This window comes from Leucopleurus acutus (assembly GCF_964270905.1).
Source record: "Leucopleurus acutus genome assembly, chromosome: 3".
In the NCBI taxonomy this organism is placed as follows: Eukaryota; Metazoa; Chordata; class Mammalia; order Artiodactyla; family Delphinidae; genus Leucopleurus; species Leucopleurus acutus.
The window spans coordinates 12,421,529-12,440,870 of NC_139145.1; the positions used below are offsets into that span (position 1 = coordinate 12,421,529).

Consider the following 19,342-nt stretch of genomic DNA (forward strand, 5'->3'; position numbering starts at 1 on the left):
ACCTGTATTTCCACCCCCATCACAGCACTGAAATCCTCGGCCTGCTCTCCTCTCATTGTGGAGGGGAGAGGAGAGGAAGGGATTTGTCTTAACCCCTACCTGCTCTGCAGGACAGTGGATGCCCTCCACCTCTGCTTCATGCTTATCCCACCAGGAAGCCCTGGGCTTTGTGGCCTTAACCAGCCCAGCGCGGTGACTGCACCCATTTCCCCGCAGCCACCAGCAGGGAAGACCTTCGGGGCACAGGGAGTAGGGAAGGCAGCACCTTAAGGATCTCAGGCAGTCTGTGTCCAATTAAAAGCCTCAGTTTCTCCACCTGCAAAACGGGTATGAGGCCTTTGCACGATCCCAAGCAACTGTGAGGTTCCAATGAGTTTACATGTTGAAGGTTTAGCCTCGGGCTGGGCCTTGAGCACAGAAGCACTGACTGCCCCCTCCCAGCCCCGGCCGAGTCCCTGGGAGGCAGCCATTCAGAGCCATATACTTGGGAGGGTGGGCGGAGGGCTGGAGGTGCGAGAGGGGGCGGGGCCTGACCGTGCAGTTGTACTTGACGCAGTCATCCCAGAAGCGGCTGGCTGAAAACTTCTTGCGGAGGACCACAGTCAGCCCGTAGATGAGACACTGACCCACGCCAATGATGTTCCCTGCAGAGAGTGGACTCAATGAGGGGTCCCCAATCCCCCGCCCCCTCCCCCGCCCAAGCTTCCCTGTGGTACCTGCCGAGTGGTACAGGGGCAGACAGTCGTAGAGCACATCTGCCGCCTGCATGCTGTAGGAGTGGTGGGTAAAGGCCGCTATGCGGTAGTACCTGCAGGGGCAGGGAGTGCAGGGGCTGGGACCCACACCCCCGAGAAAAGCATGGCGTGGGGGGAGCGAGCTGCGTACTGAGGCAGAGCCAGCCCAGCTCATTAGGGGCCTTATAGGCTGGCAGGAGAGGAACATGCAACAAATAAAACGGCGCTTGCTCCCACGAGGGATATAATAGAGCAAAGGGATAGAGAGAGGCTGAAGGGGACAAAGCCAGGGAGGGTGGGGTAACCTGCCTGGGGAGGTGACACATGAGCTAAGGCCCGGCAAGAAGGTGCTGTAGGGTGAGCTAGGGAAGGGCACCCAGGTGAAGCGCAGAGCATATGCAAAGGTCCTGAGGCCAGAAGGAGTCTGGCAGGTTTGAGGAAGTGTGAGGGGTCGAGGAGGGAGCGAGCGAGAGGTGGAGAGGAGGAAAATGACATCAGAGAAGCGGCGGGTGCCGCACAACACAAATACGGCTTTTATTCTGAGGGCCAAGGAGGGTACGGGGAGGTTTGGCACAGAGGAGGTCTGACTTAGGATTTTAAACCTTGCTATGGTCACTGATGAGAAGGGGGCAGTTGGGGGCAGGAGTGGGGACAGGAGGAGACTGAGGAGGGGCAGAGGACAGCACGGTGTCCTGAGATGGGCTGTGGGTTTTACCCAGTTGGGATCAAGATGCCCACAAGACCCCAAAAGGAGCTGGGGGTTGGGGGGATCAGGCCATAGAGAGGAACCGGAGTGGCTTTCCTGCGCTGGGGCAATGCCCACGGGCCCCTCACCTGCTGTGTACGACGATGGCAGCCTTGGGCAGCCCCGTGGTCCCTGATGTGTAGATGTAGAAGAGTCGATCTAAGAGAGATGTGGGTGTTGGGGACCGGAGGCTGGCGTGAGCGGGACGAGGGGACTGGGTGGGCATCGGCAGGGGGGATCCCACCTGGACTCACCATCCATGCCCTTGCCAGGGGGCTGGGCTAGGGGGGCTGTGGAGGCCTCCTTCAGCAGCGGGTCCAGGAGCTGGGTGTCCGGCAAGACACCCTCGGGCCCCATGTCTCCAGAACAGAACTTGACCAGGCTCTTGCCCAGCTGTCCACTCACCTCGGCCACCACTGCGGCCCAAAACATATGTCACGGTCAAGGACGGGCAGGTCCCCTCCCAGGGCCAGGGAAGCACCATCTCCCTGCCCTGGGCGGCCCCAGGCCCCCACCGAGTTGCTGCCCACACCCGGCCTCACCAGCTGCCAGCTCCCGTCCGAAGACCAGAGCCTTGGCGCCCGAGGTGCCCAGGCAGAAGATCAGGGGCTCCCGCCGCAGGTTAACATTGAGCAGCGCGGCCTCCATGCCCGCCTTGGCCAGACCCAGCCACAGCCCCACAAACTCAGGCCGGCCCTCCAGGAAGATGGCCACCACGTCCCCTGGCGTGTAGCCCAGATGGCAGAATAGGTTGGCCACGGCATTGGAGTAGGCGTCCAGCTGAGCGAAGGTCCAGCACACGCCGCTGCCCGCGTCCACCAGCGCCAGGTGCTCAGGCTGCCGCCGTACCACCTCCTGGAAGATCTGCGGGATGGTGTGGCGGGCGCGCTGGTGCCACCGCAGCTCCAGGCGCACGCGTATCAGTACGAAGAGGCCGCTGGGAGGGGGGACGAGGGGACGGTGTCACTGAGTGTCCTGCCCGGCTTCCAGACCACCCCAAGCCTCAGCATCCCCACGTGGAGAAAGCGGAGGAAAAGGTCCCTGTGTTCCCAAGGGTGGCAAGTGTTCAGAAGGGCCCTTGGGTTGCTGGGTCTCTTGGAGAAGCTAAGGGCAAAGGGCCATTTGCCAGTCAGCCCAGAAGCAGGCGGATTCTCACAGCTGGCCAGGCCATGCAGTGTAAGCCACAGCCACCCTGTCCTCCTCCGCCACAGCTTGCTTGGTGACCCTGAGGGAGCCAGGCCCAGGCCTAACCTTGTGTTTCTCTCCTGGGGCAGCCCAAGTGCCCCATGCTGACCCCCCACTGCCTCCAGCTTGGGCTCCTCATGCCCCGCCTGCCTCAACCGGGCCCTGGGGTCCAGCCCCTGAGCTGGGGGGCTGTTCCACTCCCAAGTTACTCAATGGCACTAGGCACAGGTGGCTGAGCCATCCAGCACGTGTGCCCCCACCCAGGGGAGGAGGTGCTTCTGCCCCAGGTGAGGCCAGAAGACAGGCTAGCGAGAGGCCCTGATGGCAGGTGCCTTGCTCCTCTGTCTTCACCTGCTAGTAGAGACAAGGGGATCAGAGGCCCCAGGGGGAGATAGAACCCCAGTAGGAAGGAGCCAGGTTCCTGAATGACCCTGTGGAGATGAGCAGCCATCACTGATGATGCCAGGCTGTCACATGAGTGAGACATAAACTTGTTTGTGTTGTTTTAAGCAAACAGAAATGGCTTTAGATCACAGAACCAAGAAAGCTAGAATTTCTCAGTGCAGGAGCTCAAGAAACGAGTGGTCTTCTGGCTTTACCTGGCTCTCTGCCCTGCCACCTGACTCTGAGAGGTAACTTTGTGCTGGGTTAAGCCACTGTCAAGTGGGGACCTGTTTGTTACAGCAGCTTGCTCTGCCCTGACCGAGACAGGTGGTCCTCCCTCTGCCCCCAGGAAGGTTACCTGGGTGTGGTTCCCCAAATCCTAAATGAACACTTAGAACAGGTGCATTTTATTATATGTAAATTACACCTCAAAAACAACCCATGAAGACAGAGCAGATTGGTGGTTACTAGGAGCTGGAGGAGGGGGAATGGGGAGTAACTGCTAATGGGGACAGGGTTTCCTTTTGGGGTGATGGAAATGTTCTGGAGCTAGATAGAGCTGATGGTTGCACAACACTGTGAATGTACTCAGTGTCGCTAATGGTAAATTTTATATTATATGTGTTTTACTACAATAAAAATGAATGAATGAATGAAACTCATGAAGACTGTCTGTGGCAAGGTTAGAAACAGGAGTCCTTACCTTCCAGATGTACACCCTGGAAAACCAACAGATAGAAAGATGTGCCACTGAGATTCAGACACAGGAGGAAGTGGGTGGAGATGAGGAAACAATCATATGAAGATCACGGAAGCTGGGGGATGGGCACATGGGTTTATTACATTATTCTCTCTACTTCTGTAAGCTTGAAACTTTCCATAGTAAAATGTTTTTAACACAGATTTTTAAAAAATAAAATAAAAAAATAAATTTTAAAAATAAAAAATATTTGGGCTTCCCTGGTGGCACAGTGGTTGGGAGTCCGCCTGCCGATGCAGGGGACACGGGTTCGTGCCCCGGTCCGGGAGGATCCCACATGCCGCGGAGCGGCTGGGCCCATGAGCCATGGCCGCTGAGCCTGCGCGTCCGGAGCCTGTGCCCTGCAACGGGAGAGGCCACAACAGTCAGAGGCCCATGTACCGCAAAAAAATAAATAAATAAATAAAAATTTAATTCAAATTTTTAATTTAAAAAATTTTTAAATAAAATTTTTTTTATTTTTTAATTTTTTTGGCCGTACCGTGCAGCTTGCAGGATCTTAGCTCCCTGACCAGGGATTGGAATGGGCCCCCTGCAGTGGAAGTGTGGAGTCCTAACTACTGGACTGCCCAGGGAATTCCCTAAATTTTAAAAAATTTTTTAAAAAATCAAAAATCAAAAAAGTTTTTTAAAATAATGTTTTAACCCTCCAAAGGCTCCCACTGTTTTTTCGATCAAATGCCTTCCCTGTGGCCTGTGAGGCCCAGCACGGCCCAGCCCCATGCATCTGGCCACCTCATCACCCTCCACTGCCCCAGCTTGCTCTTGCCTCCTTCCCTGATCTTCAGCAGGGCAGAGGTTCCTGCCCCAGGGCCTTTGCCCAGCTCCCACTGCCTGGAATACTCTGCCCAGGCCCCTCATCTCGGCTCCTTCTCATCCTTCACCTCTCAGCTCCAATGACACCTGCTCAGAGGGGTCCTCCCAGCCCTGCCCCGCTTGGATCAGTATGGCTATTTTAAAATATCCCTGCAAACCCTTTGACAGTCCTCCCTTCGAAAGGTGGGTTCTATTTCCCATCCGTTTGAGTGTGGGCAGACTGAGGGGCTTGCTTCTAAGGAAGAGAATGTAGCAGAAGTGATGCTATGTGACTTCTGAGCCCAGGGCACAAAGACAGCACACCAGCACGCAGGAGCCCTCATGCCCTCTCGCTTTCCCTCTCTCTCAGGACACTGGCCCTGGGAACCCAGCACTGAGCTGTAAGGAAGCCTAGACATAGGAGATGATAATGATCATTTTTTAAGCCCCTAGTTAAAGGGGTAATTTGTTACACAGCCATAGGTAACTGATACATTCCCAGCACCCACACCCCCCCCCCAGCACCACCACCATCGTTTTCTTCCTTCAAAGTGATCATCACAATCTAAAACTGCCATCTTCCTTTGTGGGTTTCCTGAATTCTTTGTCTTTTTCCATGACAGCAGGCACCCTGTCTATCTGTCTGTTGTGTCCAGGGATGTAGTCCCAGCACTAGAAACAGGGCCTATAATGTAAGGACGATGCTGGTGTCCCACTGGCTCAAATGCAGTGTCCCACTGGCTCAAATGCAGCCCAGTCTCTTCTGCCTGTGTGACTGCAGTTGTTGAAGAGTGTCTCCAAAAATTCATGTACACCCAGAATCTCGGACTATGACCTTATTTGGAAACAGGGCCTTTGCAGATATAATTAAGGTAAGTATGAGATGAGGTCATCCTGATTGCCTAGGTGGGCCCTAAATCCAATAACAGGTATCTCTACAAGAAGAGAGAGGGACTTCCCTGGCGGTCCAGTGATTAAGACACTGCACTTCCACTGCAGGGGTCGTGGGTTCAATCCCTGGTCGGGGAACTAAGATCCCGCATGCTGCGCAGTACAGCCAAAAAGTAAAAAAAAAAAAAACAAGAAGAGAGGGCACAAAGACACAAGGGAGAAGGCTCTGCGGAGACAGAGGCAGAGACTGGAGTGATGCAGCCACAAGCCAAGCCAAGGACGCCTGGACCCCCCAGAAGCTGATCTGGGGCTTCTGGTCTCCAGAACTTTGAGACAACAAACTCCTTTTGTTTTAAGCTACCGAGATTGTGGTAATTTGTTACGGCAGCCCCAGGACACTCATACAGTGGGCATGGGTGGGTACATCCCTCTCTGGGCCTCCTGGTTAATGGGGACAATAAGATCCCATGCCTTCCAGGTCATTAGGGGACAAAAGAGATGGATGGAGACTTCTAAGGACAGGGCCTGGCGTGTCCTACATTCTCAATAAACTCTGTTGCTATCCTCTCCCCAGGGAGGTATGCACTGTCAGTAAGAAAACAGAGTTGAATTAGCATTTTATCTGCCCAGCAACTTGACTCATACCTACGCTGTAAGGAAGAAAGAGGAACAAGCAAGTTCCAAGAGCGGGGGCCAGCCCAGGAGGTCCCCTGGGAGTAATGGTCCAGGGGAGGAGGCAGGACATGATCTGAGGGTGTTGTGCAAACACTGATTCCTCAAGTGTCTGTCCCGGAGCTGTGAGCCCCAGCAGAGCCCAGAAGAAAGAGAAAGTGCCCTGGAGTCAATGGCCTTGGTTCAGATCCTACTCCACTGCTTACCAGCTGTGGCACCTGGGCAGACCCTGTCCTCTCTGGGCCTCAGTTTCCTTACTTGGAGTATCAGGAGACTGAACATAACAAGCTCCAAGTGTTCTCCAGCTCAGCAAAGTGTAGGTACTGCCATTGTCCTATTTACAAAGAGGAAGCAGGGCCCACAACAGCAGTGCATCTGTAAATGGGGCAACAGTGCAATTCTCAGCCTAATACCTGTCAAATGTATTAAGTGCCCAACCAAGAAGAAGGATTGAAAAAGAGGGATTCCTCGTTACTCTGCCCAGGAGGGTCGGGCCCTGCCTCTGGGCTTTGCACCTGCTGTTCCCTCTACCTGGAGAACTCTTCCATCCCCCAGGTCTTTGCACGGTTGGCTCCTTCTCATCTGACCACCTGTGCTGGATGCCCCACACCTACCGCCCTGGCTGCAGTAGTCATGCACTATCCTTGCCTCTCCCCCTTGTGCTGTATTCTTCTTGTCACTTTCTGATGTTTAAATTATTTCCTCATTTCCTTCTCGAGATCCTTCTCCCTCATTAGGCTGTGTGCTCCATAGGACAGGAAAAGCATCATCTGGTGCGTTCATGGCGTGTCATGGTGACCATGGCATCCCCGAAGCCCAGACAGGGTGTGGGGCACAGGAGGTCCTCAAGGATGGGTAGAACAAATGACTTTCTCCAATGCAGACTAGCTGGAATCCGGTCATCTCACAAGCACGGCCAAGACCCCACCGTCACAAGCCTGAAACGGTGCAGTCACCTCCCCCTGGTCTCCCGCCTCCACCCTAGGCCAGGCCCCATTCTCTGTGTAGTGGGGTGAATGGTGGCCCCAAAAAGATACATCCGAGTCCTGATCCTCCAAACTTGTGAATGAGCCCTTATGTGGAAAAAGGGTCTTTGCAGATGTAATTAAGTTGAGGATCTTCGGATGAGATCATCCTGGATTTAGGATGGGCCCTAAATCCAATGACAAGTGTCCTTCTAAGAGACAGAAGAGGAGACACAGGCATAGAGAAGAAGGCCATCCGAAGACGGAGGCAGAGATTGGGCTGAGTGATGCAACCACAAGCCAGGGAACTGCCGAGGATTGCTGGAAGCCACCAGAAGCTAGGAGAGAGGCACGGAACAGATTCTCCCTCGGAGCCTCCAGAAGGAACCAACCCTGCCCACACCTTGATTTCAGACTTCAGGCCTCTACAACTATGGCAGAATACATTTCTGTTGTTTTAAGTCCCCCAGTTTGTGCTTCATTGTTATGACAGCCACAAGAAACTAACACACTCTGCTTCATCTCCAACCTTTGTCTATCTTCCTTACCGCTCTCACCCCAGTGCCCCATTCAAGGGGGTAGAGGGGGTGTGTCTCCATTCCCACTGTATGGGAACAAGTGCATTTCCTGCCTGACTGCCCCAAACCCTCCTCACCAAGCCACCCTCTTCCTCCATGCAGGCCAGTCTAGCTGTGCTGCTTCCCTGCTCAGAACACTTCCCTGGGAACATAAAGACTGTCTTCTGCTCAGTGTTCAAAGCTCTGGAAATCTGGCTCTAACTCCAACACTGCCCAACTCATAGACCTCCTGCCATCACAATAGCCCCTTTCACACTCCCTGCAACACGGGGCCTGGTAGTCCCATGTTCACTTTCTTCTATCAGCATGTGATGGCTGGAGCCACAGCAGCCAATATGAGACCATGAGGGTAACTAACAGGAGACGCCAAGCCTTTGAAGCAGAAAGGCAGAAGGAACTTGGGCCAATGATAACATGCTGAACACAAATTGATCAGCCTGAAGCCACCTCATGTCCCAATACCCCATTGCACATGGCTATAAATGTGCTTTACTGTTGATGCCACTTCTAGTTGGGATTCCCACTACTTGCAGCTGAAGCCTCCTCGTGGAGAAACACCTCCCCAGAGGAGCTGATCCACAAGTGCAGCACACCTCCACAAAGTACCACCACATGCTGGACATCATGACAAGAATGGGGACACACAGGTGACCAAGGTAGGCGTGATCCCTGCCGCTATGGGTTTACAGTCAATAATCAAGGAGAAAGCAAACAAAAACAATGACAGTTTTATACGTTTCCTAAGAAAAAAGCAACAGGATGATGTGATCAAGCACGACCAGGACAGACTTCACCCACGGGGCAGGGGAGCCTTGTCTGAGGAAGCAGCATTTGCACTGAACTTTGAAGGATGACAAGGAGCCAGCCACGGGTAAAGCTCGAGGGGAAGTATTCCAGGTGGAGGGCACCACGAGTGCAAAGACCTGAAGGCAGGAAGGAGATTGGCAGGTTTAAAAGAGAGCAAAGGCCAGCGGGAGGAGAGGAGTGAGTGAAGCAGAGTGAATCGCTCCGCCAACTGGTATACTGATTTTGGCACATTAAAGTCACACGGGGGAAATGACGGCACATTATTCATTTGTAGCTTCCAGTGAGCAGAAGATGGGAAAGAATCCAAACATCCTGCAGTAGGCGCAGGGTTAGATGAACAACAGCTCGAGCTGAAGCTTACAACAAAAGGCTGTGCACAAGAACGGCGCCCCCGGGCTTCCCTGGTGGCGCAGTGGTTGGGAATCCGCCTGCCAATGCAGGGGACACGGGTTCGAGCCCTGGTCCGGGAAGATCCCACATGCCACGGGGCAACTAGGCCTGTGAGGCACAACTACTGAGCCTGTGCATCTGGAGCCTGTGCTCCGCAACAAGAGAGGCCGCGATAGTGAGAGGTCCGTGCACCGCGATGAAGAGCAGCCCCCGCTTGCCACAACTAGAGAAAGCCCTCGCACAGAAACGAAGACCCAACACAGCCCAAAAAAAAAAAAAAAAGAACGGCGCCCCCAATGCAAGGGATGAGGAAGGACCCTAAAGGTAAATGGGGAAAGTTACTGCTGACCATGCGGCAAAGATGGCAGATTGAGCACTCAGACACTGACTGTTGACAGTGCCTCCCAAAACGGCTAGTAAAAGGTCTTAAGTGTGAACTCACAAGGACTGGGAAAATGGAAGTGGAGACCAAATCACCCCACTTTGGGAAGCTGGGCAGCAGCACATGAGAGGTGGAGGCCCCAGGAGGAGGGGGAAAGCAGAATCCTGGGCTGTGGTGGAGGACTGATGGAAATCTGTTTAAGAAGCCCCCTCTGTGAAATAAATGTCATGGGGACGTAATGTACGACATGGTGACTATAGTCAATACTACCTCATGGCATATTTGAAAGTTGCTTAGAGAGTAGATCTTAAAAGTTCTCCTCACAAGAAAAAAATTTTTGTAACTATGTATGGTGACGGATGTTAATTAGACTTACAGTGGTGATCATTTCACAATATACCAGTATCCCCTACTTTTCAAAAATTCACTCTAATGCCGCTTCTCTTTTGTGAAAGACCAAAATTAGTACCTGTTTTTGCTAACCGAAAGAAATCCAAAGAGGATTTTCGCTTTTACAATGAAAGGCAAAAAGTAAAAACAGTGTTCGGTGTTTGTTCTGCAGGGAGCTGTTATAGGGGCAGCGTGCACCCAAAGCAGTGAGAGAGGCACTGCCAAGCTCCTTCCCTGGGAACTACACTCAGCATCCCAGCATCAAGCTGCCATAGCTTTGAACTGTGTCTGTGAGCATCTGAACTTGATCTCAATTTATTTTGTGCACCCACTAGCAAGATGCATCCTAAGGTAATTGCTTCTTCCCTTTACACCATTTAGGTTTATGAAAGGTTTCAGAGGAATGCTCTATTTTCGGGTAGCAGGAGAAACCTTTATGCAAATAGCAAATCATTATGTTGCCCACCTGAAACTAACAGAGTGTTATATGTCAGTATCTCAATTGAAAAAAAAAAAAAGTGGCCACCCAGGAGAAGATTGAAAGTCCATCCACAGGAGGGTTTCTGGGTGGGGCACCTCCCTGCAAATGGGTGTTAAGTGAATGTTTACTTGCCAGATGCCAAGCCTCCAGCCCTCTTCCCCGCTGTGTTCCTGGGATGCTGCTGGTGGGGCCTGTGCCCAGGCCTGGAGGAAAGACCCAAAGACACTGCACTGGACTTTCCCCAAAGCACCACCTGGCCAGGTGACCCCATCATGAAGCTCAGTTGACAAGACCCCCTCACCCCCTACACACATCCATGCTGAGAGCTTCTAATTGGCTTTACAGCCAAGGACTACCAGACTCCTGGGGATTTCCTCTAATAGGGATGATGGAGACTAAAATAAACAAAGAAGAAAATCTTTGAGGAAAAAGAGATTGTGCAAAGAGAAAAAAACTAATAAAGTCATTAATATCCTTGAAAATGTACGAAGATATACTGCATCCATGAAACAAGGATAGGATGCTATATAAAAGCTCTCAGGGAATGGAAAAAAAAAATGATCCAGGAAAATTTAAATGTGAGGGCACAAAGAATGTACAACATACACATGAACCCTAATGAAAAATATGGGGCTTGGGGCTTCCCTGGTGGCGCAGTGGTTGAGAGTCTGCCTGCTGATGCAGGGGACACGGGTTCGTGCCCCGGTCTGGGAAGATCCCACATACCGCAGAGCGGCTGGGCCCTTGAGCCATGGCTGCTGAGCCTGTGCGTCCAGAGCCTGTGTTCCGCAATGGGAGAGGCCACAACAGTGAGAGGCCCACGTACCACAAAAAAAAAAAAAAAAAATGGGGCTTAGTTAATAATCATGTATCAACAATGACTCATCAATTGTAACAAGCGTACTACACTAATAAGAGATATTAAAAACAGGGGAGGGCTTCCCTAGTGGCGCAGTGATTGAGAGTCCACCTGCCGATGCAGGGGACACGGGTTCGTGCCCCGGTCCGGGAAGATCCCACGTGCCGCGGAGCGGCTGGGCCCGTGAGCCATGGCCGCTGAGCCTGCGCGTCCGGAGCCTATGCTCAGCAACGGCAGAGGCCACAACAGTGAGAGGCCCGTGTACTGCAAAAAACAACAACAACAACAACAAAAAAAAAACAGGGGAAACTGCAGGGGAGAGTAAGGGGGTATATGGGAACTCTCTGTACTTTCTGCTTAATTTCTGTAAACCTAAAACTGATAATAAAAAATAAAGTCTAAAAAAAAATAAAAAATAAAGTCTATATAAAAAAGAAAAAACATAATTAAAAATCAATTAAAATAGTCTATTAATTTGAACAAAGAATCATAATAAAAAATTTTAAATGTGAGGGCATAAGTTAAACATTAATAGAAGAACTAAAAGATATATTTGAAGAAATATCATAGAAAGTAGGATAAAACGATAGAGATGGAAAATAAAAAAGATAAGAAGATAGCTGATTCACTTTGTTATAAAGCAGAAACTAACACATTATTGTAAAGCAATTATACTCCAATAAAGATGTTAAGAAAAAAAAAAGATGTGAAAATTATAGAACCAGTCCAGAAGATCCAACATCATATGCATTCAATAAATGTTATCAAGCTAGACATTGTTCCAGGCACTCAATAATAGGAGTTCGAAGAAGAACAAAGGAAATAAAGGTGAGGAAATCACCAATGATAACATCAAGAAAACTTCCTTGACCTGAAACCCACCAACAGATCATACAATGGATGGAAATAACCCACCATCTTGAAAAGATCCCACAAGCTTCCAGAAGGAAAAAAAAAAAAAAAGTCACTGCAAAGGATCAGGAATCAGAGAGTTTTAGTCTTCTCAACAATAACCATGATGTGAGAAGACAATAAGAAATGCCTTCAATTTTGAAGGAAAATAATATCCAACCTAGAAGTCTATACCCAGACCATCAGTCAAGTGTGAGTGTGGAAATAAAGATATTTTCATACATGGAGGGTCTCAAAAAATTAAATTTCTGTACATGATTTCTCCCAAAGCTAATGAAGATATGTTCCAACTAATTAAAGGAGTAAACCAAGGAAGAGGACTATCAGGGACCCAGGAAACAGGGTATCTATCCAACCCAAGATAGAAGTGATGCTAATCCTCAGGAAGATGGGTAGGAGCAAGCCTGGTGTAATGGCTGCCCACCAGGTAGAGAGAGCAACTAGACCAGCCTGGACAGATTGGAGGCTAAAAGAGAGACTTCTCCAAAAAGATGAAACTGAAAGCCCATCTGACGCCATAAATATTAGAGGGGAGAGAGACAAATGTCGTGGAGTTTGGCTTTGAAGTAGAGATAAATACATAGAAAACTAACCAATACAAAGGCAATCAATAACTCCAGACAAAAATACATAAAGTTGCTTAATTCGTATTATAAACAAGCATCCTTTTGGTTGTCTATTTAATGCCACATTTTTTGGTGTCTCTGTGCTTTTTGTTGTTGATTTTGCTGTTTAAAATGGGCCCCAGGCATAATGCTGAAATGCTGTCTAGTGTTCCTAAGTACAAGAAGGCTGTGATGTGCCTTACGGAGAAGATACACATATTAGATAAGTTTTGTTCAGGCATGGGTTATAATGTTGCTGGCAGTGAGTTCAACAGTAATGAATCAACAATATATATTAAATGATGTGTCTCTAAACAGAATACACACGAAACAAGATTATGTATTGACTGGTTGATGAAAATGTGATCAGAGGCTTGCAAGAACCTAACCCTGTATTTTCCCTAGGAACAATGGTTCAGTATTTGCTAATTCAATGTTCGCAGCAACTTTGTAGAACAAAACTATCACAGGGAATTCCCTGGTGGTCCAGTGGTTAGGACTCCGTGCTTTCACTGCCGAGGGTGTGGGTTCAATCTCTGGTGGGGGAACTAAGATCCCGCAAGCCTTGCAGCATTTCCAAAAAAAAAAAAAAAAAAGAAGAAGAAGAAGAAGAAAACTACCACAAATAATGAGAATCAACTGTAATAATATTGGGACAATGAAGAGATGGAAGAACATGTGTGTCTGTGTATGTATTAGGGTGGGTATGCATACACCATGCACAGGGACAGGAAGAGAGTGAGGACAGGGGGACAAAGGGATGCCAAATCCTCATCTTCCATGGTGTGAGATGACAGATCTAGTCTCAAAGTGAAAAAATGCAGATTTGTCACATAAGCCATTTAGAGACGTGGAGGTGAAGTCCAAAAGATTCAAAGGAGAGGTAAGAATCACTCCTGGAAGGGAAGGGAGAATGTGGGTAGAGGGTGGGGCTGGCAGCTGCCACTTGAGGTAGAAGGCTAGAGTCTTTCATCTCGAAGCCTGCATGACTTTAATAAAAGCAAAAATTTCAAGTGAAAGTGGAGAGAAGAAAGAAAGCAGGAGGTGAAGAGTATGATGGAGAATGTGTGGCCATTTGTGAGCACCAAGAACAAGAAGAGGTCTACATATATTTCTTGGGAAGGAGACACAAGATGCCTCTGAGGAGAGGAACTGCAGGGCTGGGGGCAGTGGAGAGAGGGCAGCATTCACAGCAAACCTCTCTCTAACATTTGAATTTTGTACCTGTGTTATGTATTAACTGTTGCAAAAAAAATAACTGAAAATGTACAATGTTAAAAGTTAGCTGTTTATACATCCACCTCCCTGGTCGGATCCTGATAGCTCAACCGTTCAACGGATAAATAGAGTTGCTACGGTGAGCAGCCTCAGCATTTACTGAGCTAACCTTGCGGCCACCTCCAAAGTAGGGTTCTAAAATCCCCATGCCAGATGGTGGAGGAGCTGGGAGCTCAGGGAGATGAATTACACACCCAAGGCCACACGGCAAGTAGAGGACAGAACAACACAGACCAGGCCCCCTGGCAGAGGCCCTCTGTTCCTCCTCAGGCCTGCTCCCAAACAGTCACCACGCACCACGTGACAGAACAAGTGCCCGTGCTGCACACAACAGGTGCTCAATTCATGTTTTCTTAAAGAAGAGAGGATGCACAAGGTGTACTCTTAGAGATGAAGGAACTAAGACTCAGAGGGTGATGCTTCATGGGCTAGCAAGGCGCAGAGTGAGGGCCACAGCTAGACGCCCCGGCTCTAGCCACCAAGCACCTAACCTCTGAGGTACCCACTGCTGGGTGAAGGCGATCAGCACCAACAAGTCTGGGTGCCTGCTGTGCGCCCAGCTCTCCTCTAAGAGCTTCAGTAGAGCGCCCCAAGAACCTCATGAAGGGGTGCTAGTGTTACAGCCATGGGGAGAGGGCCATCAGCAAGGGTAGGACGCACAGGAAGCAGCTCCCGCAGGGGTGCTCCCTGTCCACAGACAGCACAGCAGAGAGACTCGACTGAGGCGGCAGTGGCTCGCGCTCAGGTCACTCAAGCACTCACAATGGGGCCCAGTCTTCACGGCCTGTCCCTCCCGCCCTCGCCCCCCCCCCCCCGGAGCACACCCACACGGGCGGGCAGTGGACTCCGGCCACATGTCTGGGCCACATGTCTGGGCCACCCCCACCCTGGCAGCAGCACAAGCCACCCCCACCCAGGGGACAAAGAGGCCACTGTCCACCTTTGGGCCCTTCCTGAGGCCTCTTCTTGCCCCTCTGCTCCTTCTGCCCCTTCCTGCTTTCACCCTGAGCTCTAGGACACCGGGGCAGGAAGAAAGAAGCACAGATGAATGTGATCAGATTTCATGAGGAAAACAGAAGACGAGCTAGAAGAACGGAGGCTGGGTGCTTAAATATTTCTGAACCTAGGTTCTAAATGCAGCCGGCCTGCACCACCACCCCAGCACAACACAGCAGCTAAGAACACGTACTCTGGAGTCCTGCCGCTCCTCAGCTCTGTGTTCTTGGGCAAATGACCTCCCCTCTCGGTGCTTTGGTTCACCAACCACAAAATGGGATTATTAAGCATTCCTTCCTTACAGGACTGTGAGAACACTAGAACAAAACCTGGTACAGAGGTGGGTGGGTGTTACATAAGCTGCATTAGTTAGCTATTGCTGTGTAACAAATTGCAGCCAAAATTACTAGCTGAAAAGAGCAAACACTGATTATCTCACAGTTTCTGTGGGTCACAAATCCAGAAGCAGCTTAGCTGGGTGGTTCTGGCTCAGGGTGTCTTGTGAGGCTGTAATCAAGGTGTCAGCAAAGGCTGTGATCATCTCAAGGTTTCACTGGGAGAGAATCCATTTCCAAGTTCACTCATGTGAGACTCTCCACAGAGCTGCCTTACATGACAGCTGGCTTCCCCAAGAGGAAGTGACCCATGAGAGAGAACCCAAGATGGAGGCCACAGTCTTTTTTATTACCTAATCTCAGAAGTAATATCCCATTGCTTTTGCTGTATTCTGTTCATTAGAAGTGAGTCACTAGGTCCAGCCCACACTCAAAGGGAAGGGATCATACAAAGGTGGGAAGACTGGGAGGTGGGCCCATCTTCCAGGCTGCCTCCTACAGAAAGTGTGTCAAGCTCTGTGTTGGGGACTTGGAGTGGACCCAGCTTCTGTCCTGTCCCAGGGGAGACAGAGCTGGTCACAGATATCCCCTTCCTTGGGCATGAAGGAGTGAAGACCTGCCATCCAAAAAATATATCCTGTGCTCCTGTTGTGTGCCGCCCTGACGGAAGACCAGGGCCACAGGAGCACAAAGTCCAACACGGTCTCCATCTGTGCTGGCCCCCCACCAGGGCCCACAGTTTAGTGGGGGGAAAGAGACCCCAAAATTAAAGAGCAAGAAAGCAGACACACATGATAATTACAAGTGACTGATGCCACTAGTGGTTACAAGTCAAGCTCTGGAGCCACACTGCCTGGGTTCAAATCCTGCCCCCACTACTGGCCAGCTGTGTGACCTTGGGCAAGTGACAAAACTATGCTGTGCCTCAGTTTGCTCATCTGTAAGATGGGACAAGAGAGTACCCACCTCTCAGGGTGGTTGCGAGGACTTGAAGAAGTCATGCTTAGCATAGTGCCTCACACAGAGGAAGCCCTGTGTAAATCTTGGCCATTCTGCCAGAGAGCCACAAGGTGGGAGGGTCTACAGCGACATAGGGTCAGGGGAGAGCTGTCTGACAAGGTGACATTTAAGCCATGGCATGATGAAAATGAAGAGCAGGGGAAGAGTGATCTGGGCAGAGGGTATAGCAAATGCAAAGGCCCTGGGGCTGGAATAAATACGAGTGTGTTTAGGAACAGCAAGGAGGCCAGTGTAGCTGGAAGAGTGACAAAGGAAAGGACAGGAGGTTGGGAACATGGTCAGAAACCTCATGTGGTCTAGATTCTAAGAGCAACAAGGAGCCATGGGAGGGTGCTGAGCAGGAAAATTCAGCAAAGGGTCCCCTGAGGAAGGCAACATCATAAGGCGTTGCCAGGCGAAAGGAGGGCCAGTGTATTCCAGAAGAGGAAAGCAGCCTGAGCCTGACAAGGCAAGTTGATCTGGGGGCCAGATGAACCTATGGAGAGGTGGGGAGTGGCGAGTGGGCAGGCAATAGATTGTCAGGACCTCAAGTACCCAGCTGGAGGCTGAGTCTTTTCTACTGCAGAGGATGGAGGTTGTGGAGGGTGTCTGAACAGAGAACACAGTCCAATCTGCATGTCAGAAAACCAAGGGCAGGGGCAGGGGCCAGGGCGTGGAAAAGAAAGGTCAGGTTCTAGAAGGTTCAGAACCAGTCAATTTGCAGTGGAGGTTTTTCCAGCTGCACACCACCCCTGCTGCTCACAGAGCCTCAGTTTCTTCACCCTCACAATGGGTTAGTCCTCCCACCTCCCCATGGGCACCAAGACCGGCAGACCCATAGCAAGTGCTCAGGGACTTCCACATGGAGGCTGTTCCTGAGATTTGCTCCGGTGGTAATGCCCAGAAGCACTTATTTCACCCCCAGGAGGACTCCCAACAGCTTCTCTGAGGAAGCCCCTAGAGATACCCCAGAGACCTTCCAAGGATGCCTGCAAACACCACCAGAATCCCCTCCCCAGAGATTCTCAGTCACCAGAGACCCCTAAGCAAATCTTGGAATACACAGCAACCTCTCCACAGACTCTGAACCCCCAAAGTCACGCACAGACCTCAAACTCTCAAAGAGCACCCCGACCACAGAGAGACCTGTAAATGGCCCTGAGGAGACAAACACCCTTCAAAGGCTCTAAAAGCCCTTTACACAAGCCCCAGGAAGCCCTTTCATTCTCCCTGAGGAAGTCCCCCTGAGAACTCCTAGGGACCTACCGGAGTCCCTGAAGACGCCCCAGATCCCTCCCACAGTCACCAAAGCCCCACAGAGACCCCCCCAAACACGCACGGCCTCCCAATCAGCCTCAGCTCTCTGGAAGTCCTACTCGCTGCCCTAGTAACCCCAAGTTGCCGTCCAGAACCCTGAGGTCACCCACGCAGGCTCAAGGACATTGAAATCTACCCATCTCCCTCCAGGGAATCCCTCAAGATGTCCCCTGCTGGTGCCCTCAGAGTCCCCCAACCCACTCTTTTCAGGTCCAAGCCCCGCCCCTAGCCCTGCCCTCACCCAAACCCCGCCCCCAGTCTCCAAAACCTCCCCCCTCCAAGCCCTCAAGGTCCCCCACGCTGCCCTTTCAGCCCCCTCTGTTCGCCCCCCTGGGCGCTCAGCCAGCCCCCGACCCCAGCCCTTGTATCAGGCCCGGGCTGCACTCACAAGAGGTCCCGCCTCGCAGTTTTGCAGACGATGCGCAGGAAACGCCAGCCGCCGCCGCCTACGTACACGCCGAGCGCCACCGCTGTGCTCCAGGTCCACGGCAGTCCGAGCAACCACAGCAGCACCAGTGAGGCCACGGAGGCCGAACCCGCACCTGGAGCCCGCATCCTGGGGAGGCGGAGAGCTGTGAGGCCACGGCCCGCCCGGGCCCCGCCCCACGGCCAACCCAACCCCGCCCAGATGTCGCGCTCCGCTCCCGCTTGGAGCCGGCCCCCCCCCCATACCTGGGATTGGGCATGTCTCAGACAGGCTCCGCCCCATCCCAAAGTGGGCACAGGCCTCCTTGCTCCTAGCCCGGCCCAGGCTTTTCTGCCAATCATTAGTGTATCTCCACGCCCCCAGGCATAGCTCTTCCATTCCGTCAGTCACTGGCAAGCCCCATCCCATGCCTCGACTTAGCAGCTGTACGCTGGACCCAAGCTCCATCCTAACGACTTGGTCCCCAAGCCTAGAGTCCGCCTTGGCCCCACCACAGACCCAGGTCCTGGGCTTTCCTCCAGGTCCCACCTCTATCCGCCCCATCTCCACTGGCTTGACCCCGCCCCCAGGTTAGGTCTCCGGCCCCGCCCGTAAGCACAGGCCCCATTCCGGAGCCCCGCCCGCCCTGGACCAGGTTCTGCCCCTAGGTTAGGCCTATGGCCCCGTCCACAAGCACACGCCGCACCCACTCTGGGCCGCAGTAGCTCAAGCCCCGCCCCCAGTCCCCGGCCTAGCCCGTAATCCCAGGCCCAAGTTCCACCCCGGTCACCGGCCCCGCCCTCAGGCTTTGGCCCAGTCACCACCCTCCGCCTCACTCCTAGCACCCTAGGCCCCGCCCCACCTGCCCTCCCAGGCCGGCTCTCTTCCGACCTGTCTGGCTTAGAACCGCTCTGCCGCACAGCCGCAGAGCCGACGCCCGCCCCCTTCCGGAGGCCACGACCATAGAGAGGCCACCCTGGCCAGAGTGACGACGGCCAGCGAGACCCAGGGGCTAGAACGCCTGGCGAGGAAGGCGGCTGTCTCCATGACAACCAAACTTCGCCGGCCTCCCAGCTCCCCCGTCCTATCCCTGCCGGCGATTAGGGAACACGTGCGTCCTTCAGCCAAGAAAGGTTTGGCTCCCGGGCGCTCCCGGCCCAAGCCGTAGATGGAAACCAGAATTCCTACCCCGGGGGACTAGCAACTCTCAGTTCACATTCAGGGCATACCTGTACTGGGTTCTTGCCCCAGTTTATTCTAAATCCAATCCCCAAAGCCTCTTCGGACTCCAGGGACCTGGGGAGTACTAAACTCACAGCCTAGGGGCCCCCAAATATCCAACCCCTACCTCAGTCTTAAAGATATATTCCAATGGACTTCCCTGGTGGCACAGTGGTTAAGTATCTGCTTGCCAGTTCAGTCGACAGGGGTTCGAGCCCTGGTCCGGGAAGATCCCACATGCCGCGGAGCTGCTGA

General features: G+C 52.1%; 1 protein-coding gene across 1 annotated transcript in view; it reads right to left on the reverse strand.

Moving 5' to 3' along the window:
- Window positions 1-18,201, reverse strand: part of SLC27A1 (solute carrier family 27 member 1) — a 28,615-nt gene extending 10,414 nt beyond the window's left edge. Inside the window, exons 1-7 of the mRNA XM_082835625.1 lie at window positions 18,133-18,201; window positions 17,849-18,016; window positions 2,022-2,416; window positions 1,734-1,895; window positions 1,569-1,638; window positions 717-808; window positions 535-644 (exon numbers count right to left, since the gene is read on the reverse strand). Coding sequence (XP_082691751.1) covers window positions 535-644; window positions 717-808; window positions 1,569-1,638; window positions 1,734-1,895; window positions 2,022-2,416; window positions 17,849-18,016; window positions 18,133-18,146 — 1,011 coding nt within the window. The 5' untranslated portion in view covers window positions 18,147-18,201. The remainder of the gene's footprint in view (window positions 1-534; window positions 645-716; window positions 809-1,568; window positions 1,639-1,733; window positions 1,896-2,021; window positions 2,417-17,848; window positions 18,017-18,132) is intronic.
- Between the last annotated feature and the right edge of the window lie 1,141 nt (window positions 18,202-19,342).